Source organism: Trichoderma camerunense, assembly GCF_050948025.1.
Source record: "Trichoderma camerunense strain CBS 138272 chromosome Unknown V8C40scaffold_6, whole genome shotgun sequence".
Lineage (NCBI taxonomy): Eukaryota > Fungi > Ascomycota > Sordariomycetes > Hypocreales > Hypocreaceae > Trichoderma > Trichoderma camerunense.
In genome coordinates, this window is record NW_028145364.1 from 421,554 (window position 1) to 435,050 (window position 13,497).

The following is a 13,497-nucleotide window of genomic DNA, read 5'->3' on the forward strand; positions in this document are numbered from 1 at the left end:
CTCCCTTTCCTTCACAGCCTCATCAACCAACATACCTATCCCAAGTCCCCGTCTCCTCCTCACCCCTTCCGAAAGTAAACACCAATGACGATGCTATAATAAGAAAAAGTATTTGACCAAAAAAGGCAGTCCCCGGCAAGGCCTAGCTCTCACATCAATCTCAACTTTATATCGTCCTGCAAAAAAAACCAACGTTACTTCGTCATCACCAATCATTCCAATCGCATCAGGGCACGGGCCAAATTCCCACGCATTGCATCTACTACTTTGCGCCCGCCGTCCTGCAAGCCGGTGGAGTTTTCTTATATACCTTATCACAATATATATAGTATATCCTTTTCGGCCCGTCGCGGGATCTAACACACTTCCCAAGCTTCTTTTTCAAGATCTTAGGCCTCGTTAGCGTCGGCAGATGAGGAAACTGGCTGATGAAATCTGACACAATTCACAGAAAACACTCATAGTCACAGATGCAGAATGTCACTTAGACTTAATTGGATATGTGCTTTCAATTTCCGTCAATTTTTTATGTTCCGATATTATAGTCGTTGTTTAATCCAATACCCTTTCTATCAACGACCTTTTTTATATGTAAACAAATTCAAGGAAATGTGGTATATAGTCGTATACAGACAAAGGCAATTTGCCAACCAAACAGGGGATATCCATGTGCAAGCCCATTACTCCTTATAAATGCACGAAAAAGAAAGAAAACACAAAACAAAGAAACCGGGGAGGGGGAAAAAACGACAGTCCAGATAACGTCCACCATGCTTGTACATAGATTCGTGCCCATTGTTGATCATGTCTTCGTTTCGTGAATAAGACTGGGGAAAAGATAAAGAAAAGGGTTCAAGTTGGTTTTTTTTCTCTCTTGTTTTACGCAAAAACATTCTCGCTCACGACGCCAGCTTGCTGCTGGTCTCTCCGTCTTCTACCGACGGTCAGCAGCCGGTTCATTGAGTCTCCTGTCTTCGCCCATCCTCGCGACAAGCTCGACTCGTCGTCTCGGCGCACCATGGCCGGGGAGTCTCTGCCTCGTTCTTCCTTGTGTGAAGAACGGTTGCGCCATCGGCTTCTGCTGTTTGGTCGCGAGTCGCTATCTGAGTCGCTCTCATCAAAGGCACTCTTGGGAACTGAGGGTTCCTCGGGCTCAGCGGGCTCAGCAGGTGGAAGAGCAGGAACAGGAGGTATCTCGACTGAGCCGCTGCTGCCGACTCTTCTGGAGTGCGAGTGCGGATCAGCAGTATTTGGTCGAATGGAAGTGGTTGCTTTCCTTCGGAGACGAGAGAAATGAGAGCCTGATTTGAAGCTCAAGATGGAGGACCGCCTCCCCATGGACTCTGCAGCATTGACTTCGTCGAGGCTAGTCTTTGGCACCGCGGAGGAGGCCAGCTCGACAGCAAACTTGTGATACTCGCCAGCTGTCAAGTCTTCGTCACTCTCATCACCTAGCTCTTCCTCCTCGTTCGACGGCACGAAGCTATCTTCCTGCGCCGCAAGATGGCCTAAGCCATCCTGGTCAAAGATCCGGGCACTTCGGCGGCGGCGAACAGAATTCTTGGAGCCCAGTGGGAATGCAGACGTCGAGTGCGGCGATCCTGGCCCCCAAGAGCTTTTCTTGCTCGACAAGCTAGCCATACCATCGTCGTCTTCCAAGACAGGGATTAGACCTTCCTCTGGAAGCTGCAAAAGAGCAGCCGGGTTCGGGGCAGATGGGTCCTCAAAGCTTCGGCTGCTTCGAGTCACAGCCTCCTTCTCGGCCTCATGGGAAGTGATGCCGGCGAGATTCGTAACGTCGACGTCGAGCCCCATGAGCTGCAGCACCTTCTTTGACTTTCGGTGCCTAAGGCTGGCCACAGGGCTAGGGAGGCTCGACTGGCGAGGCGGAAGGGCGTTCTTGACGGGGGTACTCGGGGCCTGGCGGGGCGAGGGCGCGGGCGAGGGCGAGGCGATTCGACTTTCAGCTCCAGCTTCAATTTGCGGCGCATTCTTCGGTCCCGGCCCCACTGGCAGGGCGGCTGGTTTGCTCCTCTTCTTGTTGATCTTGAGAGGCGGCGGAACAACGGCCGAGCTGTTCTTCATGGGAGGCAGAGGCGGGAGAGGCCTCTTCACATAGGCGTCGGCATCGTGTGGTTGCAGTGCCAGAGGCGTCACAGGCCGACTCATCAAGACAGGCAAATCCCAGGAACCCAGCGTCGAGGGACTCAGTGGTGGATCGGAGTTGGACCTTAGGTGGAGCATCTTCCGGCAGTGAATTATACCCAAGGACCAACAAACTACTAGTAGTAAGAGCTAGATGAGGAAGTGGGAAGAAGTGGTATGTAATTCAGCTCGAGCCCAAGACTGGCCTGCTTGAGATTTGTTAATGAGGGAGAAAAGGGCAGGAAAGCAGAACGGCGGGCACACACCTGGTATAAAAAAGATAGACAGGCAGAACCCAAGGCAAGCAATGTCAAGGCAGGGTCAGGCAATCCCAATGGTACCCACGTGGAAATGGGTGCACCGGCCTCTGGGGTATAAAATTGACAGTGACAGCGATGGAGCAGGAAAACCACACCACGGAGTCTGTGCTTGGAACCACCCCCACAAGGCCACCCCCTTCGATTGCTAAGCTGTGAGAGACAAGGACGCACAGATAGTATAAGTGATTTGATGCGTATTGGTCCTATGGACATGCATACAGAGCGTGAATGTGAGAGAGGGGAGAGAGGAGAAACAGAGGGAGAGAGACGCGGAAACAGATGGGCATATGCATGTAAGTGCGTATGTAAGTGTGTATGGGCGTCGGGTGCAACAACGCGGACGTGTGCTTGTGATGCACAAAGTCGTACAAAGATGCGAGAACGAACTCGATATACATATACTTTCGCGCCTTTGTATTCCGGAAGGTCATACGCAAAGGACGAGTACAAAAGTATATGCAACGTATACTCGTACAAACCCCAAGGGGGCGTGGGTGCAGGGCGTGGATAAACGAACAAACAGTAAGATCATCAGCAACCTCATCCGGCATGGCCGATCATCAGTGCCGAGTGGAGGAACGATTGCCCGCACCTATGCAACAGATTGGCAGGACAAACGAACCGTCGACATAAAGGGAATGTACTGAACGAGTAAGCCTGCTGCCAATCGTCCGGAGGAATATGAACAAGGCCGAAGAAGAAGAAGAAAACTGTTTGCATCAGGGCTGTTCAATGACAAAGGCCAGAAGAACGACGACGGCGCAGGAATGAACGCAAAGAGGAACAGAAATCGTCATGACAACGACATATACGCGGCCCGTGACCCGCCCGAGAGGAGCCTTCATCCTTTGCCAAGCTTGCACAACCTTCTGGGGGAATGCAGCTCAAGATGCTTGTAAGGCTGCCTGGGCCATGGGCTTCATCGTCGGGTTCTCAGTGTGTCATCCTATATGGCCCGTGTAACATCTTCAAGCCGCTTTGTCTCTTCCTTCTCCAGCCTTTTGTCCTATCAGCAAAGACGAAACATGCAGGTCAGGCAGAGAAACGGGCGTGTGATGGGTTCCCATCATTCCAGTCTGACATGCCCATCGATGCTTTCTTCCCTTCATCCTTCATCCTCCCTGCTTCTGAAGCTTTCGCCTCGGTCGACGGCCCAGCGTCCCGTGCCTCGTACTAGCAGTACCCGTATCCATATCCAGGGCTCCCATACGAGTAAACCTGGACGAGTATTTTCCCCCCGTTTATGCAGCATGGTGGTAATCCTTGAGTCTTCCCAGCATACGAGTGCTGCAGCTCGTCGGCCTGGAACGCAATTTCGCTTTTGCATCTCCAAGGCCCCTTGTCCGGGACATGCAATCCATTCACCCTCACCCTCGCCGTCGCACCGCCCCGACGGACCTACATTGTTCTCCGTACGGAGCAGCACGGAGTGCATGCATGCATGCAAGCTGGTCATCACAGTACCGGTCTTTCGCGATTCCATGCAAACTCTTCGTCTGCCCATGTCTTGCTGCAACGTTCTGTCGCACTGCCAACTTCTGTCAGTTGACTAGCTCAACCCAATGCACCGGAATGGAGCACAGCAGACGTGCCAATGCTGACGCTCTCGTCTAAACTGGCCATTGCCTGCAGGGCACTGACCTGGGAGCCCCTCTAACGGGGACTCGGTAACATGGCATGGGCTCCTGGTCCTGTCCGGTTCGGGGAGGTCTCTTTTCCAACCCCCAACGCCTGACTCTTTGTGTCTTTCATTTTGCATGGCGAGGCCCCCATGTCGCTTCTAAAACAGCCCTCCTCTCCCCCGAGTGACGTCTCATCATGCGAAGCAGACTTGAGACGCAATGCACGTGGCGCAGGTGCAGAACGCAGAAACTTGTTGCATGGGCATGTTGATTTCGAAGTCGCGTGGTCCCCTGAGCAATTGAACTCATCCCTGCGAGCGGAGTCCGTGGAGAGCAAAAGGCGTGCTCCGTACCTGTATCGTAGCCTGTAGGCCAAGCAATTTTTCTTGGTCCGTAATATCTGCTGGATCATCACTTTTTCATGCTCACAACTGATTGACGGAGTTTAGGACCCAATGCAACCAGCGGCGGACTTCCTTGGCTCATTTCGTTTGCCTGTGTAATCAGGATGATTATCCTCCGCGTGGGGGCTGCCCACTGCCTGTCAAAATTCTCACGTACTTTCTCGGAGTAGAGCCTCGCCTTGCTGATGTCTTTTAATTTGCGTTGTCAAATAGCCGTCGATGCCGGTAATAATCGCCCGCGCGCCAACTGACTGGTCGGAGAAAAAGACCCATGATCGTCTAGCCGACCTCTCTGGTTCCTCCAATCAGCCATAAGCATATCGTTCGCTTTCATCCCTATGGTGGTACGACGGCCGGCATTTGTCTAGCCCTGCATCTGTATTCATACGCCTGCCAAGCTCCTAACCTGCCGCCCCCAATTTCTTCTGACCCCTTGTCCCAAGTATGAAATAGTACAGGCAATGTGTATGCAAAGTGCTAGGCAATACCAAATGGTCCGTAAATGTCTATATAAATAGAAAAGACAAAAAAAAGATTACCAAAAATGTATCGAGTCCAAGTACGCCAACTGCCATATACAGAATATGATGTCTCCTAAAAATAGTCCCTTCTTTTTTTTCTCTCCTCTTTCGCCAAAAGTGAACATGACAAACCTCAAAACCTTATACTGCAGTCGTTGCTTAGTCGTCATCGTCTTTCCCCTGATAGTCGCCCAACAGAATATCGTCAATGCCGAGCCCCGTAGAGGAATTCCTAATCCACTCCGTCTCAACGCGGAAGAAGATCCACATCCACCGCCGGAACACCTCGAGTAGTTCAATCAAAAAGATTCCGCTCTCATAGTCACTGAATTTGTCTAGATGAGGGCTCAGCTTCATCGACCACGAGCAACGCAGCATTAAATCGAGGCCAATCACAAAGTAGTACAGGCCAGCTGAGCGGAAGACGAGCCGATCACGCAACCCCCACGGGTGGTGCACTGATGCTCGCTCTCGCGACGAGAAGAGTGTCAGATCCCAATCTTTGGCAACGTCCCAGTAGAAGGAGTAGAGCGAGTTGACCAAAACAGCGACCAGCCAAGCTCGGTGAAGCGCGACCATGTCGCTCTCTGGCCCGGCCCCCCTTTGCAAGGCGCTTGTGATGATGACGGGGAATGCGGTAGAGTACTTGAGAGCGTTGGCCAGGTGTTGGCCACCCCAGCCCGAGGACTCCTTGTACGGGGCCCGTCGAACTCTCAGGTACTCGATGAGGCACTGCCGGAAACGGATGATGCTTGGCACAGCCATGAGCAGCGGAACAAAGACCGTCCCCCCGCAGCTCCTGTTGGGGTGGTCTGTCGAGGAGCCTCCGGCGCTGAAGAACATGCACAGCGTGACGAAAACGTCTCCAAACACCTTGGCATATGATGTCAAGACATCAGCCAGCAGGATGTCTCCAAACTTGCCATCCTGCGCCTCTGCAATGCCGCCTATGCTCACCCGCCGCAGCGTCGCAAGGAAGCGTCTTCGGCCACCGGTAGGCAGATTTCGCAAAGGAACGAAGAAGATGGCCACCAGCGCGACCAGGTATGTCATTGGCATCCAGTCGTAGTCAATGACCCGGGTTGGCACGTGCCAAGTGCACAGCCAGAACAGCGTAATGGACAGCGAGAACAGCGCCGTCAAGACTATTGCGAGTCGGTATGTAGACAGATGATGTGATATGTGCTGCGGCGAGCTTCGTCCAGGGTATCGGATCAAGGCGGGAACGTCGATTCGGAAGCCATGCAGCCAATGGAGGTTGAGGCCCCATCCCCAAACAGCTGTTCAGCATGCTGTCAGCATTATCAATGCCCTCGTAGAAACATGTTTCCCAAGTGAAAACCCAAGGGGGTGCAAACGGGACTAACCTAGAGTAACGATAAAGCCGACTCGGTACGGCAGAGGAAACACCAGGCTGAAGCCATCGAGCTGAGGCTCTACGGCCGGATCGCCATCCATGATGGAAACGTGTTGTCAACCCAATTGCACCCGCTAATAAGCATGAAGGGGATAGACATGGAGCGGGTGCTTCTGCGATTGATCCCGATAGGAGGGCGAACGAATAGCTGCGCTCTTGTTGCGCACGCTTTGTGCGTTGGTCAGGGTCAATGTCTGGGCAGTTCGATGAAGACGGGAGAAGTGATTTGATGTCTGAGGCGACAAAGGACCAAGCTGTCCCTTGCATTTTTTGGCGCCAAAATTAAAGGTAGGTGCGGAAAAAGGTCCCTGCCGCAGCGCAATCTAGCAGCAATACGTCACTGCTAGTTTCTTAGCGGTAACTGTAACCGTAACTGAACAATGCCGAGATTCAACTAGCCCAAACAAAATAACAAGCATAATCAAACTGATCTTCTGACGTATCTGATCAAAGGATTGAGGTTATCTAGATTTCGATACTGATGCCTCATGACCTTACTTAGCAGCTAAAGATTGATCAACGACTAATATGAGCCTTTGAGCATCGTCTTTCAACAAATCTCGAGAAGTGGCCATCTCCAAACAGGCTATTTTCCCCATAGAAGAACCATCTGCTTTCAATATCGAATTCTTGGAAAATAACGGTTTCCATGTACAAAAATACGTCTCTCCATAGCCACAGGGAAGTGATTGCCCTTAATCAATCTACTTTAGCACCAAACACAATCTTGTTGTATCTGTATGTCACCACATGGCTTCGGGCAATCATCTTAGCCTAGCCGATTTCAACGGTAGCGGCACATGGGGCTCCCGTCAACTGTCCCGAGGTCCAGCGTGTAGCGCTACAGTACAGCCGAAAGCTGCAATGGACCCAAAACTTTCAGCTTCCAAATCAACACCAACTTCCTCCCAAACCGTCTCGCCATCCAAAGTACCACTCCTCTAACACAATCCATTTCAACACACACACATTGCGACTTTCTTTAAATTCCACATAGCGAGCGTATCGCGTCGAAGAGAGAGCGAGAGAGAGAGGATAAAAAGGAGAGCCCACAGATACCAACCATGGCCGCCACAACAACAACACCATCACCATCATCACCATCACAACCCTCATCCTCCACAACGCCCTACCCCTTCGCCGCAGCCCCCGACATCGTCCGCTCCCACCAAAAGGACGCCTACTTCACCGGCCAGCTCTCAAACTCCTTCGCCGACCTCTACCGCCGCCTCTTCGGCGCCCGCTCCGCCCACTCCCTCGCCCCCGAACTTCGCACCGCCGCCTCCCTCCTCTACTTCGGCCTCACCACCCTCCCCGGCAACCGCACCCTCGGCGAAGAATACTGCGACCTCGTCCAAGTCGACGCCAGCACCGGCCTCTCTTTACCGGCTCTCCCCTCGCGCGCAGCCTACATCGTCGGCACGATCCTGCTCCCCTACCTCGCCAGCCGCATCCTGCCCGGCCTCCGCGCCCGTTTACGAGCCCTTCTCGATCGCCGCCTCGCTACCTTAAAGCAGCAGGGCAAGACGAAGACGCGCCAGGCTCGCTTCCTCGACTATCTCTCCACGCACCTCTCCTCCGTCACGTCCGCGGCGCCGCTGCAGGCCGTCGTCCTCGCCCTCTTTTACTTCAACGGCACCTACTACGAGCTCTCCAAGCGCCTCCTCTCCCTGCGCTACGTATTCACCCGCACCGTCCCCGACACCCCCGACCGCGGCGGCTACGAGCTCCTCGGCGTCCTGCTCGCCATCCAGATGGGCGTCCAGGCCTTCCTCCACGTCCGCGAAACCTTCTCCTCCGTTGCTTCATCCCAGCGCGAGAGGGCCGCCTTCCACTCGGGCGAGCTCGATGTCTCGCTCAGCCACAACAACACTTATACCGCATCCAACAACGAGCTTCTGCTCAGCGGAACCAACGGGGCCACAGCCAGCAAGGTAGACATCGCCACGACAACACACACACCCATGAGCGGCATTCCGAGATTCCACCTCGAAAACGAGTCCACCATGGGATATATCAAGGGAAGCCAACAGCGTAAATGCACGCTGTGTCTCGAGGAGATGAAGGATCCCGCCGCCACTCAATGCGGTCACGTCTTCTGCTGGGAATGCATAGGCGACTGGGTCAGAGAAAAGCCCGAGTGTCCTTTGTGCAGAAGAGAGGCCATGGTACAGCACATCCTCCCCTTACGCGTCATGTAACGAAACTCTTTTTTTGAAATAAAATTCAGATGTTCTTGGATAGCTAGGTTGTAACACTCATACATGTAGTAGTAGTAATACGTTGTTTGCAGGAAATGGTGAAAACAAGATGTAGAAGAATAGATATGAAATAGAGCAGATGCCTCGTAAGGCTTGTCAGCCAATGATCCACCTCTTATGCCATCATACACAAATGAAAATGAAAAAAAAGGACAAGATAAATAAAACAAAGAGAATTGAAGCTTTCCCATCACACATTCCTCCCTTCATGGTATCATTCATCTCCGTCATTACTGCCCTCAATGCCCATCTTTCCGTCTCATACCGCAGTATTAATGCCACAAGATTAGTTGACGACTTCCATTCCATGGTCAGAGCGCAGCCATCTCTCGCAAACCCCAGATGTTTGCTCCATGATGGCGCACCTTTTGCCACAGAATTCCCTGGAAATGTTGTCGTCGATGTTGATGTTGTTACAGGGGGGGAAGACCAGGTGTGCCCGTCTATCCATGACCCTTTAGAATAGTATGACAGATAGAAGACATAGTAGTACAGTTCCGTTCCGGCCAAACATATAAAAACGCTGTCAAAAGAAAGCAAGATGATCCAGCAAAACTCCTTGTATCCAAGTAACACTGAGCAGGACCCGTCCTTTGGACGAGGCCGTCGAATTTTGTTTTCCATTTTTTTAATGTTATGTTTTTTTTTTTTTTTTCGTTTGATTTCTTCTTTTTCTTTATTCTTCACAAAAAAGAACAATTTCGCCTCGGTCGTTGCGTCGAAGTCGCAGAGATCGCCACAGTTCCTTCTCTTCCTTGCCCTTGGGAGAGCTAGAGCCGGCGGCTTGGCGCTCCCGGTGGAATCGCTTCAAGGCCTTGTTCATGCTGCAGCCGCGCTCACTCTCAGGTCCCTTGTTAACGAAGCTGAGGAAGACATCGGCGCGAGGCTTGAAGACAATCATCTGCCCGTCGAGGTTCTCGTGTTTGCCGTCCTTGGAACCAGGTCGGAACTCGATGAGCTTGGGCTCCTTCTTCTCATGCCTGTGGGAGGAGTGCTTCTTGGAAGACGACTTGTGCTTGCTCGACTTGGTTTTGGGTGGAGGGCCAGAAATCATGCCAAAGAGGCTGTTGCTCATCGTGTGGGAATGGTGGCTCTTGTGGTGTCGAGAGTGCTTCGTCTTCTTGAGCGGGCTTGTTGGGGAGAGATCGGCAATGTTGTCTCCAGAGTAATCGGGTGAGGGTGGAAAGGCAGGTCGCATCATGTTCTTCAGGCCGCCAGTGAGACCAGAGTGAAGAACGGGAGGTGCATCAGCCATGATTTGGTCACCAGTAACATCGACGTGCAAGCGCTTCCGCTTCTTGTCCTTCTTGGCATCGCGTTCCTTTGACCTCCGTCGCTCGGTCTTGGGTTGAGGGGTGGCGAGAGAACCCGTGGGCACAGGGCCGGTTCCATATTGCACAAGCGGCTCTCCGTCTCGGTCCATGAGAACCGGCTCCAGGAGCTCTCCGCTCTTCGTCTCGTAGCGCACAAGAGAGGTGCTGTCGCTGGGGCCAGGAGCTTTTCGGTCTCGCGCATGGCTCACGTTTGAGGCAGTCGGGGTTTGAGAGTTGTCCAGAAAGTCAAAGACGTTGACGTGGTCATCGTCGGCGGCAGATGGAGGGGTTGGCGCCTCGGGGGGAGGTCGAGACTTGTCTTCGTACTCGTGCCACGACTCGTATTCCTTGTCTTCGTTGACATCTTCGACAAATGGCTGCAGGGCCAGCGTGTTGGCCATGCCTAACCGATGCGAGTTCATAGTGGGCTGTTGTTGTTGATGTTGCTGCTGTTGCTGCTGCTTCTTGTTGTTTTGCTTTGGTTTATACAATGCGCCTTGGTATTTCTGCTCTTCTGTCATGCAAGACTTGAGGGGTGCCGTGTTAGCCTTACCAAATAACAACCCCAGATTCGAGCCAGGACTTACTGTATGAGAACGATATTCGACGCCGGGAAAGTATACCATGCAATCAATACAGGTAAAGGTTGCGCCTCGACAGCGGCTGCGATGAGGGTCAAGTTTCTTTTTGGTTAGGATGTCACCGCACTCCTATATGTAAACAAAGTCAGAGGACAAGTCGGGGTCGAGGTAGAGGTAGAGGTAGAGGTAGAGGTCGGGAGTTGATAAAGAGACTAGTGCAATGCAGAAGAGGTGATGCGAGATGTGGATGGATATATGAAAGCGCGGTTGCGGGTAGGGGGAGGGGGAGGGGAGTTTGCGAGACGAGACAGGGGAGTGGACCCGAGGGATCAGCGGGACGCAGCAGAAGGGATGCTTGAAATAGTGTTACTCGTCCGGCGCTGGACAGTAATACTAGCAGCCCTCATGGAGGGTGGTGTGTGCAAAGCAAGTGATGTCAGGCTATGAATAGGGCCAAGGCATATCGCATGTTGGAGAAAACGACCAGGGGGGGTGAAAGCGCAGCGCCACGGAAGGGAATGGCAGACCAGGCCAGGGGACTAGCCAAAGCATGGGATGGACAAGACAAAAAGCATGTAAGTTGGTTAGTGCGTACCTCACACGAGAAAGAAACCATGTTTGCGTCGCGATTGATTGGGCGCCCGAAAAAAAAGTTTGCCGGTTCCTGGATTCTGAGTGGCCGCAGGCCTTTTTTTCTCTCCTCGACGGGGGTTGCGATTCGACGACGAGCGGATGGAGAACTCGAGGTGCAGCGGCTGCGGCAGCGTCAAAGCAGGCAGTCGGGATTCCAGCTGGCGGAAGAAGACGCCGGGATTCAGCAGAATTTTCCTGCTTTGTTGTTTTGTGTCGCAGAGGCAGCTGGGCAAATCGAATGCGCGCAGTGCTTCGTGGCTCGCGGAGACGCAAGGGGTTGCTTTGTGCTTTGTTGGAGGAATGCGTCTCAGGATTGAGGGCGTGCGAAAGAGCAAAGAGAAGAAAGAGAAAAAATTGCAAGAAGAAAAAATAGAATCCGATAGGCCCTTTGATCAACGGGAAGAGGGAATGGAAGTAGGCAATGGGGAATGGAGGGGCGATTTAGAGGGGGGGAGGGGAGAAGAAAAGCCGCCAAGCAAGGCCTGGGTCGTAGTGCCGGGGAAGTGAGAAAAGTGGCAGTGAGATTTGATGGAAGTGAGACGAAGGGGAAGAGGCTTGAACTGATTGTCGGCAGCTGGGGGGGGTTATTTAGGATTTTAGTCTCCAGGGCTCGAAGCAATATTAATATTGGGCTTTTGGAGGTGAGCGAGGGATTGATCAAAATGGAATCACAACCTGGAAAGGCGGTAGAGATTTATCGCCGTCCCAGTTCCCGTTGTTGTTGCTGGTATTGAGTGCCCAGGTGGTAATTCCCAGCTCAGGTGGTGCCTGTAAAATAGTGGCGGTAGGTGCTAAAAGTTACCGGCTAACTGCACTAGAGGCGCGTAATGGATGGTGGATGCCACCCTCCAAAGCTGCAACATGAATCTCCATACTCAGAGTTTGTTGTTCGCTTTTATCCTCTCGCCAGGCAAGGCGGCTACAGCTCCGTCGTACAGCTGGCCGTTGCCTCTGCCTGCGCCGCTGCACAACGACGTCGTTTGGCGGCACAGACCCATGAATTTTTCTTCTTTCTTCTCTTTCGTGTTCCAGTCCTGAGCCCTATCTGGCACCTCTGATCCCTGTTGGGCACCAGGCGGCGCGGTAGGGCTTCGACTTGGGAGCAAGCGAAAAGTCCAAAAATGCACCGAAAATCCTGCCTTGCTGCGGTGAACGGCAGAGAACCCAGATCTTTGTTGCCACTACTACTATACTCACCCCATGCCAGCTCCCAAACACACGCCCGGCAACCAGCGCCACAACTCGAAACTCGAGTGAGGCAGCGCAGCGATTGGCTGTAGAGCTTCATTTCCTGCAACGGTCACATGAGCTAATCAGTGCAGATGCACGCCCCGGCGTCACCTTAGGCCGTCTTAGTGTACGGCGATGGCGACTTTGGGGCTCTGCTGGCGATGCCGCCCAAGCAGTTGTTTGGCAGGGAAGAGCCAAGGCAACAATCGCTTAAAACCCTACCGTCGACGTGGATATCAAATTGTACCACAAAACCGATTTTTTCTTTGTTCATGGCGGCCCAAGACGTTGGTGATGACGGCGATGACGACGACCTTGTCCGAGCCTTGCCATGGTCGAGACGGCAAGAAGAGAATGGAACAAAAAAAAGAGGCGGTCTCTTTGTTGTGCAGCCACGGCAGTAGCACAAGCACCTAAAAGTCATGGGGGCCAAAGAAGTGTGTCAACAAAGACTCCATCCAGTGCCGGTACGAGCGAGTGCATATGAGCACTGACTGACGCAGGTTGTGAGCTGCTGTTTAGAGAAGCTCGCGGCTGCAAAGGCGAGAAGCCGTCATCACCGCTCTCTTCTTTGATACCCCATAATTTGTGCCTGTGCCTCGCCTCACCTCACTCAGACTCAACAAGACAAGACAAACGAGATCTTGGCAGGATGGTATGGCAGCATATGTCGCAGGTAGAATCCATCCTGCGAGCGCCAACATCAGCGCCAACGCAGACGCAATGTGAGGCATGGAGAGCCAACCGTCCCCGTCAGCAATCCAACTGGACGCTGGGGAGACGGTGCCGGCGCCTCGTCAGCGCCATGCGGCCAGGGATGGGAATGGGAATAGTAACAGACGGACAGACAGACAGACAGACCATAAACAAGCAGCCCATGTCGACGCAGGGACGGACCCAATCCACGACGTGACTGTGCTGCGCGTCTGCCATCTTGCATTGCACCTTGGAAGGGGGAAGGCTTTTGGGGCTGCGTCAAGCCCCCATTTGCCCAGCTTGCCTGTGCTTGTCCACAACGAGTCTCATGGATCACCCAGATGCAGCCAGGTC

General features: G+C 53.0%; 6 protein-coding genes across 6 annotated transcripts; 3 read left to right on the plus strand and 3 right to left on the minus strand.

Moving 5' to 3' along the window:
• Positions 1-786: 786 nt before the first annotated feature.
• On the minus strand, positions 787-2,526 carry V8C40DRAFT_186897 (uncharacterized protein). The gene is made up of 2 exons (XM_083211806.1): positions 2,412-2,526; positions 787-2,354 (listed from the first exon to the last, which is right to left on the minus strand). The coding sequence occupies exon 2, from the start codon at positions 2,242-2,244 to the stop codon at positions 880-882; it is 1,365 nt and encodes a 454-aa protein (XP_083074736.1). The 5' UTR covers positions 2,245-2,354; positions 2,412-2,526; the 3' UTR covers positions 787-879.
• A 737-nt stretch (positions 2,527-3,263) lies between these two features.
• Positions 3,264-4,066, plus strand: V8C40DRAFT_186916 (uncharacterized protein). The gene has a single exon (XM_083211807.1). The coding sequence runs from the start codon at positions 3,416-3,418 to the stop codon at positions 4,016-4,018; it is 603 nt and encodes a 200-aa protein (XP_083074737.1). The 5' UTR covers positions 3,264-3,415; the 3' UTR covers positions 4,019-4,066.
• A 1,105-nt stretch (positions 4,067-5,171) lies between these two features.
• On the minus strand, positions 5,172-6,470 carry V8C40DRAFT_264257 (EXS family-domain-containing protein; the record flags this gene model as incomplete). Its single annotated transcript, XM_083219523.1, has 2 exons — positions 5,172-6,292; positions 6,380-6,470. 2 exons carry the CDS (start codon positions 6,468-6,470, stop codon positions 5,172-5,174), a joined length of 1,212 nt encoding a protein of 403 aa, XP_083074738.1.
• Positions 6,471-7,321: 851 nt separating this feature from the next.
• On the plus strand, positions 7,322-8,774 carry V8C40DRAFT_240564 (ubiquitin-protein ligase peroxin 10). The gene has a single exon (XM_083214828.1). The coding sequence runs from the start codon at positions 7,494-7,496 to the stop codon at positions 8,628-8,630; it is 1,137 nt and encodes a 378-aa protein (XP_083074739.1). The 5' UTR covers positions 7,322-7,493; the 3' UTR covers positions 8,631-8,774.
• A 479-nt stretch (positions 8,775-9,253) lies between these two features.
• Positions 9,254-10,978, minus strand: V8C40DRAFT_186927 (LYAR-type C2HC zinc finger protein). Its single transcript, XM_083211808.1, has 2 exons — positions 10,591-10,978; positions 9,254-10,530 (listed from the first exon to the last, which is right to left on the minus strand). The coding sequence occupies exons 1-2, from the start codon at positions 10,627-10,629 to the stop codon at positions 9,367-9,369; spliced, it is 1,203 nt and encodes a 400-aa protein (XP_083074740.1). The 5' UTR covers positions 10,630-10,978; the 3' UTR covers positions 9,254-9,366.
• A 1,655-nt stretch (positions 10,979-12,633) lies between these two features.
• On the plus strand, positions 12,634-13,414 carry V8C40DRAFT_240570 (uncharacterized protein). The gene has a single exon (XM_083214829.1). The coding sequence runs from the start codon at positions 13,100-13,102 to the stop codon at positions 13,358-13,360; it is 261 nt and encodes an 86-aa protein (XP_083074741.1). The 5' UTR covers positions 12,634-13,099; the 3' UTR covers positions 13,361-13,414.
• The last annotated feature ends 83 nt before the right edge of the window (positions 13,415-13,497 follow it).